The following is a 20,098-nucleotide window of genomic DNA, read 5'->3' as shown; positions in this document are numbered from 1 at the left end:
ATGGACATTCCATGTATCCACTTCCAACTGTTCATTTCATTAGCATCGTGGCTGACACCCAGAGAAGAAATACTTCATGGCAGGAAAGAAATACAAGGGAAAGGATTAAAGTAAAGGATTATGGTAAAAAGAGAAGTTCTCACATACTTTAATCCAAACCAGAAGAGTTTCCACAAATACTTCAAAACACCACCCTGGCTGAAGTGTGGTGACTGCAGGGCCACAAGTGTGTTTGAAACTCAATGTCATATAATGTCAAGTGTCAGAGAAGGACCATCTCCATGAATGGAAATGGAGTGTTTGGGCTTGTGTTTGGCTGCAGCAAGTTCCATTCCTTCACATTTGTATTACCCAACCTATAACTGCCACTAACCCTAAACTATTGAACTAAGTCTCAAAGAAGCTCGCTGATATTCCCCCATCTGTCCAAAGATTACACCTTAAAATGAAAGCTTGAACAGAACTTAATGCTACTGCAAGACTCAGGGAAATACAGCAGCAAGAAAGGAAAAAGGTGACAAGCATGTGATAAACTTTTATTCATGTCCAAACCATTGCTCAAAAAATAACACTGGACCCATGATGGGCAGCTGAAGATGACGGAGAGATCTGCAACATTTTCTCATAAGAAATAGTCTGTAATATGCATCAATTTTTTTCAGTTCCTTGTTAATTTTTTTTTTACACATTTATGCATTTATTTAAAAGTTGCAAAAATCTAAGGCACAAATACATTATGTTTCAAAATGTCAGTGCAACCCATCTCAAGTCTTCTGCATACACTATGGATGTCAGACTTAACTCTGAGTAGAGGACTGTCACAGGACAGAGAAAGTTCAAGCACCCAATGAGAAGCACACAGAGTGAAAAAAGTCTTCGCTAAACTTTATTATTTTATTCCAATTATTTTGTACACCTTTAAAACATGTAAGACAAACCCAAAACTGTTTTTCGCTTTGCTACTATCGCACCTCGTATCCAAACCACAATTTAGTCTCACTCGTACTCTTATCACTCTTTCTCTTAGCCAAACCACAATTTTAATCATTCCTCTATTACACTACTTCATAGCCAAACCAAAATATTACTCAGTCTCCTTTCACTGTACTTAAGAGCCAAACCACAACCTAAGTAATAGTTCAATTGCAATATATCATAGCCAGTTGGATAGGCAACACTCCTAACCAAGGAGAGTACATCAACTCCTAAACTGACATGGTTTATATACTTGCACTTTAACCGCATACAGTTGCATATATTTATTATTGTTATTCATTTTAAATTCCTTGCTGTAGCACGCAAAAGCAGCAGCAGCAGCATAATGGCATAACAGCTTTGCACCACCAAAGTGAAATAAGGCTGCTGTTCCACACCTTGGCAAAATTCACCCCTTAGCAGACTACAACAACAAACATTGTCATCGGCACAGTATCACACAAAAAAAAAACAGAATTTCATCCATTAGCAATGACCACTGCATTGGTCTTCTGAAGAGCTTCCTGGAAGCATCACTTGTGAAGCAGGGTACACTCATTCACTGGTAACGGGCAATTTAGAATCAATATTTCACCTGAAACGTGTGTTTTTGAACTGGGAAGAAACCAGAGCACGCTAAAAAAAAGCCATGCAGAGATGGGAGAACATGCAACGTCCACACAGCTGAGCCGGATTCAACCCCACTTCTGACCCCACGGCCCAGCAGCTGTGAGGTACCAGCACTACCTGCTACACCACTGTGCTACCCTAACATAATTTCGTATACTGCTGAAATAAAAAATAACTTAGATTTTACTAAATTGAGTAAAACAGAAGTAGTGAAACATAGCTACTATTATGCTGCAATACAATGACGATCACATTTTATCTGCGGCAAAGTTGTGCTATTTTACATGTTAAAGGTTCCAGAAATGGGTCATTATAAAGAACAGGTTTTCAAAGTCTTGGACAGTGGGGTGAAATCATGTAGGAAATCCTGTCTTCTTTCTCCAGTTGACCTTTCAGTGGCTTCAGAACATTATTCCCATTTTTTCAAAACTTCACGAGGTTCAGCTGTATCAGAGCCAAACAACTAATAAAGCTAATAAAGTTACAAATGTTAATGGAGTCAAATCAATTATCGTCACCAGAAAAGCGATGGGGACAAGCAGGCATTGTCAGGATTATCTTGACACAAGGGGAATGAAGGTGTACTTTGCTGGCTAATCTGCTTTGCATTATACTGCAACACTGAAGTCTCTCCTCCAGCTCTACTGTCTCATATATACTTAGTATTTCTGCATAATTGTTTTTATTTTCACTAGGAGATACAATACTCCCTCTGAATGTTTGAGGCTGGATGTTGGGTTCTAAGGTTTGGCAATTATGTGGAGGGTGAGGTTTCGGTGATAGCAAGTCAGTATTACAAACCGCAGCCTGGGGGTTCCGTGCTGTATTCTTTGTGCAGTATCCTGTAGGCTGAGGATTAAGGAACTGGCAGTTTGGTATGTTGAACCCTTGGCACTGCAACATGACTAAGTGATACCAAGGGCTAGACAACCACATGATGGATTCTGGACGTTCAGGGTTTCAGGGATGAAAAATGAGAGTCGGAAGTGTTGGGTGAAATCTTGGTGATATGTTTGAAACTCTAGTGACTTAGCTCAAACGAGTACTACCAATGCCATTCTAGAAACAGCGACATGAGGAGGAAGGGCATGTCAGCCTTAACAGATTCTACATTTTTAGACTAAGATCAAAGAGCTCAGAATGGACTCATGCTAATTTAGGCTTCACATGTGAGGCAGCTGAACGAGAATAGTGGAAATTTGATCAACCTTGACCTTTCAGTTGGCTCAAAAGTTCAAGGTTGAGCAAATTTCCAGTATTCTCCAGGAGTCCTGCGCCATTTTTCTAGCACAAAACCTGTAACATTTGCTCAACAATACATCAAATCTCAGTCATACAGTTTTACAGTAGCTTAAAGGGATCCCAAAGCAAATGGATTAACTTCAAAGGGCCCATGGGGAATTCATGTCATCAGGAACCTTCTAGACAGCAATCCTCATACCCAACTGACACGGTATACTGATGAAAATTTTATTCAAGCCAAGTGACCCTGAAACATAAGAAAACCATTCAACTTCGGTTCACTCAAAAATTATTTTGTCATATAGATAGATTGGGGCATGTATGTCATCTCAATAAAGCCACCGTGAAAAGTGTTAAGCTGCCGTTTTACAATCCCCATCTTAAAACCGTCTCGGGAATTTCCGATACTGTGCTTAAATGCTTCGCCTCCTATCTCACTCACAGCTGTTTGCATGTTTCCATCAATAAATTCACTTATGAAGTTGAGAATATAAAGTATGGTTTTCCCCAAGGCTCAATACTAGGCCCTCTGCTCTTTAAAGTGTAAATCCTCTAACTCCGTCACATAATGAAATTAAACCGCTTGGGTATGAGTAAACCTAGCGCTGAAGTAGCTCTCTCACCCCTTTGCACTCAAACAGTAATATTTGAGAAAAGATTTAACTGCATGATAGGAATTTGTTCTTACAGGGATATAATAAACATTCTGCAACCTAAAATACTAAAGCTGTCTTCTGTCTTTGGGAGGTGCTTTGCACTCCATCAGCCAACTCATCCAGCTGCCAGCTTCTCCAGCTGTCTCCCACAGGGCTCCACTCATCGCTTGGCTTGGGTTAAATTTTCGTAAAACCCCACCCAAAGTGTGAGGCTGTTGGCCACAGCACCCTCCAGAGACTCCCCACAACAAGGTCCCCCTCCACTTCCTCTTTCTTCAAAGCATCTGTAACCACTTTTCTTTCTTACAGACCCAACTGCTGCTTTATAGAAAAGTAATTGTGCCACTCAGAAGCGGATGTGTTTAGTTTTCCCGGCCTAATCACTCTTAATAGAGCTTTTCTACAGGAATATGACCAGAACGGGGTGAGAACATACAGAAACTTTTAATATATGGCTTTCATCTTGAAGCAAATTAAAGTAGTGCTAGAACTTCTAGCTCTCAGAATATTATTTCCATTCCCGACACAAACCCTCTCAGTCATCAATTAATTTCAAACTGTGCCAAAATGTGAGCCCTGAATACAACAGCAAATGAAAAGCAGCAACATGTTGCTCTGGTCTATTGAAGCTGATCTTTTTCAGTTTGAGGTTCTTCAAAGTCCCAGTTATGAAGCATAAATACGCTTAAAAATCGCTTGTTACAGTTCTGCAAAATCTTACCAGATGTTACCAATCACGGGCGCCCGCACTGGTGCATCTCTTCATCGACTGTATAAACTACCCAATTCTCTTTTTTGTCTACTTGTACCCGTAAGACAAACCACACAAGGTCCCCCGGAAAAGAAGTTACTTCAGAAGTTAATTATTTAAGAACATCTGATGGCAAAGAAAAGGCATACAAGAGATAGCGGAGTAAAATACAAGACAAAAACGGTTGGCTTCACCAAATTGTGAAGTAAAGAGTAATCAAAGAACAAAAGCAAATCAAAATGTTCTAGTAATCTAACAAATAATGAAATTCTAAAAATTACTTTTGCCTTGCGACGGACTGGCGTCCCGTCCTGGGTGTGACCCCTCCCCTCCGGCCTTACGCCCTGTGTTGCCGGGTAGGCTCCAGTTCCCCGCGACCTCGTATGGGACCAGCGGTTCTGAAAATGTGTGTGTGTGTGTGTGTGTATTTTTTAAAGCTCAATTTTTACTTTGCTTCTGTTTTTCAGTAACTTTGGAATACACTATTTCTTACTGTAGAGAGGTCATAAAGACGACTTACTCTTACAAAGTGGCAGCTGCAACTCTGCATCTCAGTTTCTGAAAGCTTCTGTATTAGATGTGTAGGATAAGAAATTTGCTGTTTAGGGGTTTATATCTTTAACACTAAAAATAGACATATACATTGCTGTGGTTATTATGGATGACGTTATGGATTGAATAGAAGCATGAAATTTGGTTAGCATTATAGGTCTTTGTGTGGCAACTAATATAGATATTGTTAATATATTCCATTGGTATAAATTACACTTATTATAATTTAACCATTTATGCAGCTGGACAATTTTTACTGTAGCAGTTGAGGGTCGGTGCTTTGCTCTAAGGTTCTAAAGCAAGGTATGGGATTCAAACCTGGCTCTCGTAGTCCGAAAGGTGGCTATAACCACTACGCTGCCTGCAAAATAAAAGGTCACTGATGTCAGTATTTGTGCAATTAATGATATGAAAGTGAAAAAAAAACTGTCATACTAGCCTATATCTGATTATATAAAGAAATAAATGAGTGAAATGTGTTAGCTGGTTGTTCACAGTTCATCTTTGTGTGGTCATTGATAGGAGGTTGATGTAGGGACTGTAGGTTTCTGTCTAGTTAATATTGCTCGGTCCATCTGGTTTGCGTATAAATGCCTCTCTGCTGCCATGGCAACATGCAGAAGGGATGTGAGGAACAGGACAGGCAGGGTGGAAGTGTCTGCTGTGCTCCACCAACTCACTGCATGAAAACACTAACGTGATGTCCCAGTCCCTCCAAATTAATTAAAATCACTCATTACATTGTTCAGATCAATTTTGAATTAACTGTAATTTTATTGCCAAAAATGAATCAAAGCAATTTTCCGCTAGGTGTTTGAAGACAGATACACAATTAACTAAGTCCCTGCTGGAAGCTGAGGCCGTGTAAAGAAATTGTGGCTGCGTGTTTCTGCTGGGAAAGCTGGACAGGATGTGAGCATCAAAGTTCCATTTGTCTTTATGTCACCACGGTACATCCAAAAAGCCGAAGGTAGAATACAGAGGACGCGAGAGGGGAAAAGCCCAGAAAGTGACGAGGGAAAAAGGGAAATCTGCCGATCCCATTTGAAAGGAGCTCCCAAAGGCCGAGCTGCTATTATGCTGTCAGCCCCCTGCAACACCAACCTACCCCACCCCCCCCAGCCTCCCTACCTCCCAGTGACGCGCCTTGCATGAGATTAACATGAATGGGATAGCGAGCCGGGCAGGAACCAGACAAAGGCCGGGCTGGATCATGTGGGGGGTGTTAGCGTTTGGCGCGAGAGCCAGCAAGACGAAGGCTCGCGTGGGGCCCGGATGAGATGCTGCCAGTCTGCACGTACACCCCTAACCGGAGGGGGAGGAGGGGGCACCGCTCCCGCTGGCGCTCCGTGTCGAAGTCGCATGTGGTTGGCTCGCCACGGCTCAGCCCGATCACGTCAGAGGAGGAGCATGAATGCTCATTGTAGATATTATGAATGCGATCATTCATGTCTTCCTCAGTGCGAATTTGAGCTGATGAGGAAGTGCTTGAAAAGAATCTCCAGTCTATGACGTCCACCATTTAGCCAGGCACAATCCCATTTAATTTTACGAGGGAAGCTTTTCTAACAATTTGAGATAATTGTGTCCAGTTCATTTCCTGGCATCCAGCTTGTCCATGCTTATTAATGTTGCTTTTAAAAATGACGCAATGACTCAGCGAGGACGAGTTGGCGTTACCGTCAGGGAAAACGTACTTCTATAGTAATATATGTTAGATATATTTCATATATACATATATAGACACGGATGCTATATACTTACAGTATTGCTGCTGTCACCTCAAGGGCTGCAGACCGATGACCAAAGTCCACTTACGTCATGAGGCTGTCCATGTACAGCAGGAGACAATTTACAACGAGTGTGATAATGAGTACTGTGCAAGTAAACAGAATCGTAATACTGGTTCCTCCCACCATTGTATTACGATATTACATCTGAACAGCAGAGACACTTAATAGGGAGATTTAATATCCTTGGTTAGCAGGCCATCTGCTCAAGCCTCCCAGCTTCTTGCTGCTTTCTTTGTGTAACCCTAGAAATACCCCCCATCACAGCTGCATCCAGAACTCCGTCAACCCACTGGTGAGAATACTACTGAAATACAATCCGTGCCCCTTCCAAAATGTACAATAATTTCTTATTGATTGCATCAGAAAAGTAACAATCTGCACGTGTCCTTCGGTGGCTTTGACAGCTACTTACAAAGTCCAGCTCGGCTTGTTGGTGTACTGGTGCTCTCTGTCCACAGGGGGCACTAACCTCCCTCGAACCTGTAACTTTCCACTACGACATTGTGCCATTGTTTCCATCCCTCGCTGTAGAATTTCAGTCTCCTTTCAGCAGACAGACACGGCAGCCAGTGCCTTTTCTCCCCCTAGTGGTGAGCACCATGTCTCCTGTGGGACGGTGCTCAGACTTCTTTGGGAATATTTGCCTGCTGATATGTCCTCAGTGCAGTCCATGTCGGAGAAGCAGTCTACATGACAGGAATCTTATTCTATTCCTTCCCTACCTCACTCGTGATTCCCAGGTTTAAATCGAACGTGTTAAGCGGGGTTGTCGGACTCCATCGAGGCTGTGTCTTGTCTCCACTCCTGTCTGTGATCTTCATGAACACGATATCAAGGTGCAGCCGAGGCTTTGAGAGTGTCCAGTTGATGGGGCAAAGGGTAGCATCTCTGGTCCTTGCATTTGAGCCTCTTCTGACCAGAACCTTTGATGCACACTGGGACCGTTTGCTGTCTACTGGGAAGCAGCTGGTATGCAAATCAGAACATCCAAATCTGAGGTCATGGTCCTCTCCTTGAAAGGAGTGGGTTGATCTCACCATGTGAGGGTGGAAGAACTGCCCCTACTGCAGTTCACATATCACAGGTTCACGACTCATTGTAGAAGGGACTGGGAGACAGAGACGAATTGGTATAGCATCAGCAGCTCTGCGTATACCTTGCCAGTCTGTGATGATGAAGCAGTAGCCGAGTCTTCGAATTAAGTTCTCGGTTTACTGCTCAATCTATGCCCCCGTCTTCACCTATGGTCATGAGCTTCGGGTGAAGACTGAAAAAACAGCATCGCAAACACAAGCTGCCAAAACAAGGTTTCTCTCCAAGATTGCTGGTCTCACGCTCCATGACAGGGTGAGAAGTTCAGCAATCCGGGAGAGCCTCTGGACAAGTCTCACTGGGAAGAGAACCCGGGGCAAGACCCAGGACACACTGGAGAGATTACATCTGTAAGGTCTCTGCAGAGTCTTCAGCCTCAGATCTCATTATGTATTGCGCAATCAAAACCTGGAACCAGGGAAAGCACCTTCCGCAGAACATTGCTCCACACATGAGCACTCACCCAGCTCTCATGGTTTACGCGTGCATTCGTGGATCTTAGTTGTTTTCCTACCTTTTTCTCCTCGTGTCACTGTAAATACCTTTTACACACAAGGGTTCTTCATTCTCCATCTGTCAGCTGCATGGTTGTGGTAGAAGATTGTAGGACCCTGCGAAAAAGACATTTACAGAAACAGCTCACCTTTACTGTAAAGTAACAAATCTTTCACTCATTTCTGCAATATGTAACAGTAGAAGAGAAAAGGTCACAGAAGTACAACAGTATGGAACGTTTTTCAAAAACACCGCTACAGGTGACAGACTGCTCTTTCAGGTGCTTTAACATTTGTTGGTACGGCTTGAAGACATTTTCTACCTCCGTACTCATCTTTATCGGTGAAAACCTCCAGCAGCATTATGAGGGTTGTGTATGTACTTTTTCACAATTTTTGCCAAAGCAGATTACCATTTATAAAGGAAGGTCATTTTTACTGGAGCAAAGTTTGATAAACACCTTGATCAAGAATACTACAGCAGGAGGTTGGATTTAAACCTGGGGCCTTTTAATGTAAGGTAGCAATTACTACCATCATGCCAGCCACAAAGTGCTGTACGAGCAAAGGATTGTGGGGTAGCACGGTGAAAAACTGTACAATTTCTGTCTCTGTGGATGGTACTGAAGTGTGTGTGTGTGTGTCTGTGTTCGTGTGAGACAGAGTTTCTGTGAATCTGTGAACTATAGACACTTCAACTATGATTCCCCTCAATAAACTCCGCCTGATTGTGCACATGGCTTCAGAATCCCTGTTCAGTATTCAAGTGAGCAGCCTGTGGAAACTTCCAGGGGACTCAATGCGCATGGCAATTCCAGAACAAAAGAGGCTCCACAGTGCTCATGAGCACTGGCCTGACTTTAACCACCTGCTCAGGCCTCCAGCGAGCTGGGGTTCGAGGGTTTCCCCCTTCACTCCCCATCATCCCCCTTCTGACACAAGTACTGCCTCATGACTTCCAAGACGTAACTTGGGATAAATACACTGGTGTTGAAAAATGTAAAAATCTCAAAGTCTTTACTGATATCAGATATAATTATACGCATCAACTGATTGCTATCCTGTAAGAGCAGAGAGAAATATTAAGGAGTAAGAACACACCATTTCTACAGCAAAGTCCATCACCAACCTCTTTTTGGCGTGTATTGCTATGACCCAGTGCTATTCTGTTAACCCTCAATTCCGACCCATTTACAACTTTCATCTGTCATGAATACAGCTTTTCTCATCTGATCGTCGTAACCCTTCACGACATCCAAATGCACGACATTAATCACCGTTTTCACGGAATTTTACGTTTGCACATATTGTACATGTGTGGTGAGATCTGGCCTTAGGAAAAGAATGGGTGAGACTACAATAAAGAGCATCAAATACCAGATTCAGGAATTTACACACACACACTCAAGTGGTATCATTTAAGGTAAATGAGGTCTGTAGACGAAAAACTCAAAGAAAGCGGACAACTTATGATAATGACTTGGAGCGAAGTCGATTAACAGGTGTAACACAACACGTGGTGATCATCTGTTTTATAGTCACTATATAAACAATTATAACGGGCCGTCAAAATTTAAATGGGACACCAAAAACTGAAGGCAGCCTCTGCCACAGCATAAGGGTTAACCAATAAAAAAGCATTCCAAACACAACAACACTGAGTGTTCTCTGAGTCAAAACCAACACGCCCCAGGGAGCCACATTACTCTCCCCACTTACGTTTGTTTGTCACTGCGTCGTTTTTCATTAAGTCCTTCTGCTCCAAGAGCAGAGGGCCCGTTCCACTTCCTGTTTCTCTGCGTCAGGAAGGACGTTAGTTCTCCTCTGCAGGGGTGAAGTCGCCCCGTGTTTGTATCTCCAGCTGGACTGGAGTCTTCCCCCGAGGACATTACATATGAGACACAGCCAAATGGATTGGATGAGGAGCAGCTGTTACTCTTACATGCCAGAAGCTTCAGCTCATTTGCTGGGGACTTTACTGTAGAGTTCAGCATCTCTACCCTGACAACCAGCTCTTTCTTCTTCACGGGTGACCTCTGACCTTTGCAGCAGTGGCCTCTCCATCAAGGTCCAGGGGGATCCTTGTCCACTGTGGAGTTACAGAACCAGCAACTGTTAACCATGGCAACACACCCCCATATGCAGTGGGAGTCTTTGTCTGCCCGCTCAGGTGAGCGATTACTTTCTGATCACGTGTACAATACACCTCATGTGTGGTTCATGTTCTTCTTGTAATCAGGACACAACGTGGTGACAGGTTAAAATCCCACCTGCGGTTGTACTATCGGCGTGGGGGGTGTGGGGGCACGGCGTATTCGGCTGGTACCTGCTGTGTGGCGGGTCTGGGGTTCGAGCCCTGCTTGGGGTGCCTTGCGAGAGATCGGCGTCCCGTAGTGGGTGCGTCCCCTCCCCCTTCGGCCTTGTGTCCTGCACTGCCGAGAAAGGCTCCGGCTCGCCGCAACCCCGCTCGGGACAAACGGTTGTTGGCGTTGGTTGTTGTACTATCCTTGATCAGGGTAATTGACCTAAAGTATTCCAGCAAAAAAAAAATTGCTTAATACCTTAACAGTATAATCTGGTTTGGAGAGAAGTGTCAGCTAAGTGAATAAACATAAACTATTTTCACAGTGTTAGACCATCAAGGCTTGTGATGCGGGTCGAGTCTGCAGTGTTGCCTTCTGCTCATGTTTAATTTCACGTAGCAAATTGCACACACGTTATATTTCCGTTCCAATTTTCGGTATTTCTCTGATAAAAATCATTTCAGCTCATTTCACTGGAGCACCAGAGCAGGGACCCAGCAGGGACTGGAGATGCCAACTTTAAGCTTTCCATCCTGAGGCTTTTTGCTGTCAGGCTGCATGGTACAAAGTGCTGTTTTTTAATTCCATTGTTTATTAATTACGCAGCAGCACATTCCAACATATTGGGTTTAGAATGTTATGCTGCAGTCAGCGAACAAAAATTAATGACACACAGGTTCATAACAGAAACCCATCCAAGTAGCCAAGGTTACCAACCCACCCCTAAGAGACAAGAGCACCAGGAATCAGACTAGGAATTAAACCAAAATTGCAGGCACAAACCAACTAAATCTGACCATTGTTTCAGGAGCAACCACAGTCAACAACACAAATCCCTGAGTGTTTTGCAAAAAGCAACAGCGCCCCCTATTGCCAAAAGTATTTTGGGCAGGCATGATTTCCAACCAAAGATTTAATGATGTGGGCTGGGGGAACAGCAGGTAGTGCTGGTGCCTCTCTTCTTTGCCCAGGAAGTCTTTGTGGGCAAGGCAAGACATGTGTTTTAGGTGGAGTGGTGACAGTAAAACTGCCCTTAGTGTGTGATTCAATAAGTGTATGTGAAAGGCCTGGGACAGACTGGTACCCCACCCAGGCTTTACCCTGCAGCACACCCTAGACTTCCAGGACGAGCCCTGGATCACTAGAACTTTTGGAGGGACGGATGGTCCGGACCCTACAGCCCTGACCAGTACAACCAGTGAATATTGTCTTTTAATGCTATACGTATATCAGGAATACATAAAAGAGGGAAAAAATACAAAAATGTACACACACACACACATTTCTGTATGTCAATATTGCTATGATACATAATTCCACAAAGTAAATACTACATGCAAAAATTTGAAAAATACAATAACAAAAAGAATATGCAAATGTACCTTTGTGCTTTTTCCAATAATAGGACTTTTAAAGTCTGTGACTACAGCGTTTCTACGGAAACCATAGAAAGTTTCCTGTGATGTGCTACTAAAATTTCTATGGTTTCCGTAGGAACAGAATGACAACAACCTTTAAAGTACCACAAATCCTTAACACTGAAAAAAATGGCAAGAAGGTGATTTGTATTTTATGTTGCTCATTTATATATACACATTTGCTCATTGATTTTTGTATTTTAATTAGTTGTTTAATATAGTATTTGTTAATTATTCCATTTATTGTATAACAAGCTCTACAAATCTGTACTACATAAATGTTGTAATAATGCTGCAATGGCTAATATAGTACCTCAGAGTACGAGATAGTTACTTTTAGTTTTTAGTTTAGTTTCCAGTTGTCTCATGATATAGTGTTTTTTTTATTGCTTCTACATAGTAAAGCAAATTTTTAAGGAATAATATACAGGAAAACCTAAATAAATTTTGGAACATTTTGTTTTTTTTGTTTTTGTTTTTGTTTATGAGTTTGTATTGTATCGGAAATAATTTTTATTATATAATTATGTCAGTAACTTAAGAACATGCATTTGAAGTATACGTAGATTTTAAGCAGACAAACTGCAGCTCTACATTACGCACCTTTCTTAGAGTAATGGCACTAGAAGTCTCTTGTATTGAAAGCTCAGTGTTTTGGAAACTTCCAGTAGAACGGGAATGGAGGAAGCGGAGAGCTATCTGGATGATTCCAGCCAGAAACCCTGGGAAGAAGAAGAAGAGCTCATGGCAGAAACCTTCACGGTGACCCCCGCTGCCGGCCAACCTGGGGAAGGCGGAGCAGCAAGACTGGATGATGTGACAGGTGATTCAGAACTCGCACTCCAGAGTTTTGAGGACAGGTTTGGCCTCACCGATGAAGAGTGGGAGGTTTACAGGGGGTCCTGCCAATATAAAAAGGAGGCGATACAAAGCAGCAGGTTGGACCAGGGGACAGCAGAGCTGAATCAAAGTTGGCCAAAGATGGAGAAATCTTGGGTGACTAGAAAGAGTAAGACAATGGCCGTTGATGAGACAGATGGAAGTAAGTCACGTGTGTTGGTCTGTGAAATACAAGCAAGTGGGCTGGAGACAAAGGTGGATGAGGTACATGGAGCAGAGCTGAAGGTGGACGGCGTGCACCTGGAGGTCAGAGAAGAGGGCAAGGTAACCCTGAAGGTTCTACCTGAAAACGGAAAGGTGGTGAAGAATGTAGAGGTGGAAAACTGTGAGGTGAAGGTGGACGGGTTAGAAGGCGACATCAAGTTTGACGTAGAGGTGGATGAGATTGAGGTGGAATTCATAGAAGTGACGACACACAAGGGACCGGTGGAGTTTATAGAAATTGAAATAAACAAAGGTTAGAGGTGAAGAATGTGGATGAAGAATGAGGTGAGGTAAAGCTTGAAGAAAAAAGGCCTCTGAGAAGAAGACCTGCTGGCATGTAAAGATGGAACCCAATTCAGTACTGCAATACAGCCTGCTATTTACAACACAAATGTATGTCATTCATGGTTTACTTAATTCATAGAAATGTAGTTCATTTGTGCATTTACAAGCCATGGAAATAATATATATATAAAATTGTGCTTGTGCCTCTCTGAATCAGTTCTCTATATTAATGCTGCACCATCACTGCTGCATCATTAGTGTCCTGTAAAATCTGACAAAACAAGTTAGTGTCATACATAGTAAGCATAAAATAATATGTAAAGAATGCTTCCAATTGTGACCTGTGATGTGGCCCATCTAGTATACTGTACTGCGACCAGCATGAACAGAATGGTACCAGACAGCAGGTTCCGTGTCAAAAGGAACCATTAAGTGATGTCACTTGCCCAACTCAGTGCGCTTCGAACGACTGATCCGATTCCTCAGTTAATACCTGTATTTATTCATAAAAAAAGAATTTTAAGATTATAATTAGGTACAGATGACTTCTGAGGTGTCCGTGCACTACACCAAGTAATACGTACATACAGCGTTTTCTCCAGTTCTGAGTTTTCAATTTCCAGTTTATTTTTAGTAGAGAGGCACCGGCGGTAGCAGGAACCGCCGGTGCCTGTTGGGACAGCTCAGGACGATGAATTGTGGCATCACTGTGACCGGAAGTTTTGGAAAGATCCAGACCGAAAGCACAGGCATTGTTCTGTGTATATACAATGTTCATAGTATGTGTAATAACAGTAATTATAAGTGATATAATAGTTACATAAATCACAATCTCTATGCACCTATATGAAAAATAAAAATATTTCTGTCTCACACACACACATATGGTGGGCAGGCACACACTTAGACCTGGACAGCAAATGAGTTTTTATTTTCCACAGTTAGCAAACGGTCTCCTTTGTTCTTTTATTTTTTCTGGGCCCTCTTTGATGGGCACCTTCTTGAAGAAAAGATCTGTATGAAAATAAACTGAATAAATTACACCGGAGCAGAGTATGCCGCGTGAAAAACCTGTAGAGTTTAATCGGAGCAAAACGACCTGTTTAAGGAACTGCCTTAGGAGTGCGTCATATGAGTAGCATCACCTGAGGAGCCCTTAAGGGTGAAGTGGCTCAGATTTTGATAGCAGGAAGTAACTATGAAAGAAACCAATGTTTTACCCACCTGGGAATAAGAGGAGGGCGGAGCCACTGGAAGGTGTTAAAGAGATCAGGTGCACAATGAAACACACAAGGATCTATGAGCAGGTCTTGAGGAAGCTCTATCCGCTCCACTGTGGGCTCGGCGACAGTGCAGAACATGATGCAAGGCAGCAGGTACATCTTGGCTTTGTGGGCGGTTGTCCTGCTGGGTGGGACGAGTCAGGGGGACCCACAGCTGCCACTTGCTTCTGCCCCTGGGAACATCATCATCGGGGCGCTCTTTCCCATCCACGAGGGCACCGAGAAAACCAAGCTGTCCCCTCCACAGGCTCCGATATGTGAAAGGTGAGTCTCTTGGATGGCCTACATGAAGGGCCATCGTAGAAGAAAGTTAATTGAACCTCCTACTTACCTTGATCCACTATCCGTTCCAATTACACTAAAAACATTGCTACCACAGTAATACACTGAATGGTTGTGAAGTACCTCACTGCTGCTTTATGTTAGATTCAGCCCAGGTGGGACAGTCATGGCTCTGGCACTGATCCACGCTGTGGAATCCATGAATCGGTCCCCATTGCTGACACGACGTGGACTCTCGCTGGGCTACCGCCTCCACGACTCATGCTCAGATGTGACCACCGCAGTTCTGACCACGCAGACCTTCAGCAGCGTGGCTCTGGAGTGCGGGCCGGCGCTCAATGGCACCCGGCACCATCCCGCTGTCACAGCCGTCATTGGAGAGATGTACTCCGAGGTGTCCATTGCAGTCGCCAGGCTCCTGAACCTTCAGCTCATTCCTCAGGTATGCTATGGGCGGCAATGCTTAAAAGACACAAACAGCTTACAGAAATTGAAACTCACAGGGCTAAAAGAGTACTGACCTAAACTCACCCAGTGTTATGAGGCAAACAGGAGTTATTAATTTGCACTTCATATTACAAACATAATTGAGACCAGTCTGTTCATAACTCAAATTGTTCGTAAATCCAACCGCTATGTCCCAGTAAATTCAATCTTAACAATAAGCTTAATACAACTTATTTTCTGCATAGTTTCAGTAAAAGTCCTGGCTATAATTGTAACAAATACTGTAAAAATACAATAAATGAAATTGTTGACACTGTACTCCACCTGATAAAATTTTGAAATTAGAACAAAAATACTTTGACAAAATACAGGAAACTTCCCGATTTGAAATGGCTGCTACAGCAGGATCCAATGCTTATTTAAGTTTTATGGCACAATTTTTAATTAGTTTTTTTTTTTCCTTCTTCAACAGATCAGTTATGCTTCCACTGCTGTAATTCTGAGTGACAAGAACCGTTTCCCAGCTTTTATGAGAACCGTCCCAAATGATGATCACCAGACCCGGGCCATGGTGAAGTTACTGAGTGACAACGGGTGGACCTGGGTGGGCGTCCTCACCACCGACGGGGAGTACGGGCGCCACGCGTTGGACAGCTTTGTGTCCCAGGCCTCAGAAAAGGGAATCTGTGTCGCGTTTCAGCAGGTCCTCCCAGACTTACTCTCTGATTTGAACATTTACAGAAAGATCACCTCAGCCGCTAGGACCATCGCAGAGAATCCCAAGGTCCGAGTCGTCGTGTCTTTTGCCAGACCTGAACATATGAAGCACCTGTTTGGCGTCCTTCACCCGAACGCTATGGATAAAGTCTGGATTGCCAGTGATGCTTGGTCTTTGTCTAAAGATTTGTTTGAGGAGTACAGTATCCCTGCTAGCAGCAAAGTGCTGGGTTTCACATTCAAAAGTGGAAACCTCTCTTCCTTCCATCACTACCTGAAAAGCCTGGAGCTCAGCATGGACATCACAAAGAACCAGGCCTTTCCTTTGTCTCTTGCAAACCGCAGTGAAGTCCAGGGCCTGTCCACAGAAAGCCTTCTAAACACTACAAATGGTGGAGTCATCTTTAGCATTCAGATGGCTGTGACTGCCATAGCCCATGCGGTGGCTGAGCTCTGCACTGCCCGTGACTGCAGTGTCCCCAGCAGCGTACAGCCCTGGGAGGTACCGTGGTCTTTTCCCCAAATCCTTACCTCCCTAGTATCAACCAATCTGTAGCACTGGATTTTTTTTTTTTTTTTTTTTATTACCACCACATACCATCTCAATCCCTCAAACTGTTTTATGTAAAAACATTTTGTCAGTATTGTAGAAGTATAACCATTTTTTCGCGTTAAATTTTTTTTTTTTTTAATTCAGTACCATTGTTTCAGTGTGAATACTTACAACATTCATGCCTCTCAGTAGACAGAAAAAAGATTTTTAATTCAGGAACAATGAATGAAACCTGGTTGATTTCACTGGTTCCTTTCAAATCCCCTAATGAGGTCTGGATCTCAAAATCCACTCAATGTACACCGAGTGCAAAACCTTTCTCTCCATTCAGTTGCTTGCAGCTCTGAAGAAAACCAGATTTGAAGTGGAAGGAAAATTCTACAGCTTTGACTCTGAAACAGGAGACATAAACTTGGGCTACAACTTTGTCCAGTGGGGTCCTGGTCAAGGGGATGTGTTGGCAGAGTACCACCCCACCAACGACAGCTTCTCCTGCACAAGCGCCATCACTCAGAGGATGTTCCATCATCTACAGGTACAGTCCAGCTCATAATATCCCCATTTTCTGCTGGCAATCAGCTGTTGTTCCCACAATTAAAGGAAGGTTTCCTCTACAACCCTCATGGGCTTTCATTTCTTATTCTTACAATAAAATCATTCCCTTTTATTCCCTGACTTAAAGCCAAAAATTATTTAGTGTCCCTACATTTAAAACCATTTGGACACGCCCTCATATTTACGCCTACTTAGAAAAGTGTAAGTAAATGTTCCCACTCGGGAAGGCAATTATAAATTCATAGGGACATGTTCCCGAGGTTCTGTGTTCATGTTATTATTTATTCAGTTTTGACATATTAGTTTTGTATGTTTTCTAATTTAGACAGCTAGGGATTTTTTTTTTTTCCTCCATCAGTTCAGGGTAAGTACCATGCTCAATACTATTACAGCAGGAGGTGGGATATTCACCCATGATATTAACACAAATCCTTTGACTGCAAGGGAATGACCTGAACCACTACACTACCGGCTACGCCCATATGTTCATGTGCCAGCCCTTGTATCCTTTTATATGGACACGTTTCAACCTTTATACCCATTTTTGTATTTATTATATCAAGATATCTTCACACTCATTTAAACATATCCATTCCTGCCTCTTTAATGGCACACCCCAAACTCATTGTATTTTATACCTTTATAGAGACATAGCCCCCCAACCAGCACAATTAACATTTAAACATGACACATTTTACTCACGCCCATCAAGATGGCAGGAAAGCAGGCAGTCTGTCCTCATGCCTTTCCATCACCTCTTCTCTCCAGAGTGTGGTTTCCAAGTGCTCCAACAGCTGTGTGCCAGGGCAGTTCAAGAAGACCACCGAAGGCCAGCACACCTGTTGCTATGAGTGCGTCAACTGCACTGAGAATCACTTCTCCAATAAAACTGGTGAGCAAATCAACATCTTCCACGGAGACAACTCCTATTTCACGAGACACAAAAATATTATGAGGAGGAGAAATATAAGTTTACATCAGTTGACCCATCACCACCCATCCCCACCTGGTTTCGTCTCAAACCTAGAATGTGCTTTCACAAGCCAGATGGGACAGCTGGTAGCATAGTGGTTAGAGCTACTGCTGTTGGACCTAAAGGTCACAGGTTTGATCTCCAGCTGTAATACTTTTGAGCAAGGTACTTACCCTAAATTGCACCAGTAAAACTACCCAGCTGTATAAATGGGTAAACAAATGTAACTTTAACACTGTAAGTTGCTCTCAAAAAAAAGTGTCAGCTAAATGAATAGATAAATGACAACATTACACAGTAGCTCTGTCCCAACACTAAGCTAGCAACCCTGCAACATACTGTATCTGCACTACTGTTCTAGCATTTTCTCTGCTTGTTTCCAGACATGGACCAGTGCTTCAGCTGTGGACCCCATGAATGGTCACCAGTAGGAAGTTCTCAGTGTGTTGCCAAAACTGTGATGTTCTTCTCGTGGCAAGACAGGTTTGCCATGGTGCTCTTGGTGCTGGCACTGCTGGGTATTCTGCTGACCCTCTCAGTGGGTGTGCTTTTTCTCTGCCATCGCCACACCCCTGTGGTAAAGGCATCTGGTGGGCCTTTGAGCTTTCTGACCCTCCTGGGTCTGACGGGCAGCTTTTCGAGTGCTGCTCTCTTCATCGGTCAGCCTACCCGGCTACAGTGCCAGGTTCGCCAGGTACTCTTCGGTCTCAGTTTCACCCTCTGCGTTGCCTGTATCCTAGTGAAGTCCCTCAACATCTTGTTGGCCTTCCAGTTGAATCCAGCCTTGGTGTCCCACCTGTGCCGACTGTACCAACCCTACGCCATTATCAGCTCGTGCGTTGGGCTCCAGGGGCTGATCTGTGGTCTATGGCTTGCGCTCTGCAGCCCCACTGAGACCATGCAACTGGGTGAGACCACTACCTTGGCAGTGTGCAGCGAGGGCTCGTACGAGGCATTCGGCACTATGCTGGGCTACATCGCTCTGCTGGCACTCATATGCTTCGCCTGCGCTTACAAAAGCAGGAAACTACCTCAAAACTACAACGAGGCCAAGTTCATCACATTTAGCATGCTCATCTACTTCATATCCTGGGTCATCTTCATCCCTGTTTATGTTACAACTACCGGCCTGTACTTGCCAGCTGTGGAGATGGTTGTCATTCTGATATCAAATTTTGGCATTCTGAGTTGTCACTTCTTCCCGAAATGTTACATTATTCTGTTTAAAAAGGCTGAAAACACTAAAGACGCCTTCTTGAAGAAAGTGTACGAGTACTCCTGGAAAGAGGCAAGCACCATCAGTGTAAACAAGCCAATAATGGATAATTCCCCTATCTTCTGTATCTGCCAGGCCTCACCTGGTACTCATTACACTGACCCAAAGGGATCAGGTTCTGTGGCTGGTTTGTCAACATGAAGGTGTATCATATGAAAGTTGTCACAAAATTATTTTTAATGAGCTTTTTGTCCCCTTTGCATGGAGCGTACAGGTTGTCCTCGTATTACAGCGTGACTTGCAACCACCCAGACTTATGACGGCCGTCCCATTAACCTAGAGTCCTGATGTTTGCTCCTACCGTCTGGTGGTGCCTGAAGAGAAAAAGACAATAGATTTAGAAATGAAACAAAACATAATAGTACAATAAGAAAATATTTTAACACTATATTTTATAACAACGTGTAAAATCTTTACAGAAATCCATATTATGCAACATAGCATTCGTGTCTATTGTATTTATATATACTTACGGTTTACATAAGAGTAAAAGGGATTTGCAAGTCACAATGAGGTTGTCAGAACTGAACCCCCTCGTAAGACGAGGACCACTTTTCTTTGAAATTCTTTATTACATTATGACCTGCATTTAATTATTCTTTGTTTCCCTCCTATTGTACGGCTTTTCTTCCCTTTGGCGTATGTTCCCGTGAGCTGGCCAGTTGCAGAGAGTTCTAGAAGACATCTGTGTTACTGGTAAATTCTATTTATCGGTAT

General features: G+C 43.2%; 1 protein-coding gene across 1 annotated transcript; it reads left to right on the top strand.

Moving 5' to 3' along the window:
• The first annotated feature begins 14,616 nt into the window (after positions 1-14,616).
• gprc6a (G protein-coupled receptor, class C, group 6, member A) lies at positions 14,617-19,522 on the top strand. Its single transcript, XM_018757007.2, has 6 exons — positions 14,617-14,842; positions 15,005-15,302; positions 15,780-16,526; positions 16,909-17,112; positions 17,901-18,024; positions 18,489-19,522. Exons 1-6 carry the CDS (start codon positions 14,655-14,657, stop codon positions 19,520-19,522), a joined length of 2,595 nt encoding a protein of 864 aa, XP_018612523.2. The 5' UTR covers positions 14,617-14,654.
• The last annotated feature ends 576 nt before the right edge of the window (positions 19,523-20,098 follow it).

The sequence above is a fragment of the Scleropages formosus genome, chromosome 8, assembly GCF_900964775.1.
Source record: "Scleropages formosus chromosome 8, fSclFor1.1, whole genome shotgun sequence".
Lineage (NCBI taxonomy): Eukaryota > Metazoa > Chordata > Actinopteri > Osteoglossiformes > Osteoglossidae > Scleropages > Scleropages formosus.
This window is presented reverse-complemented; position numbering and strand designations above follow the sequence as displayed.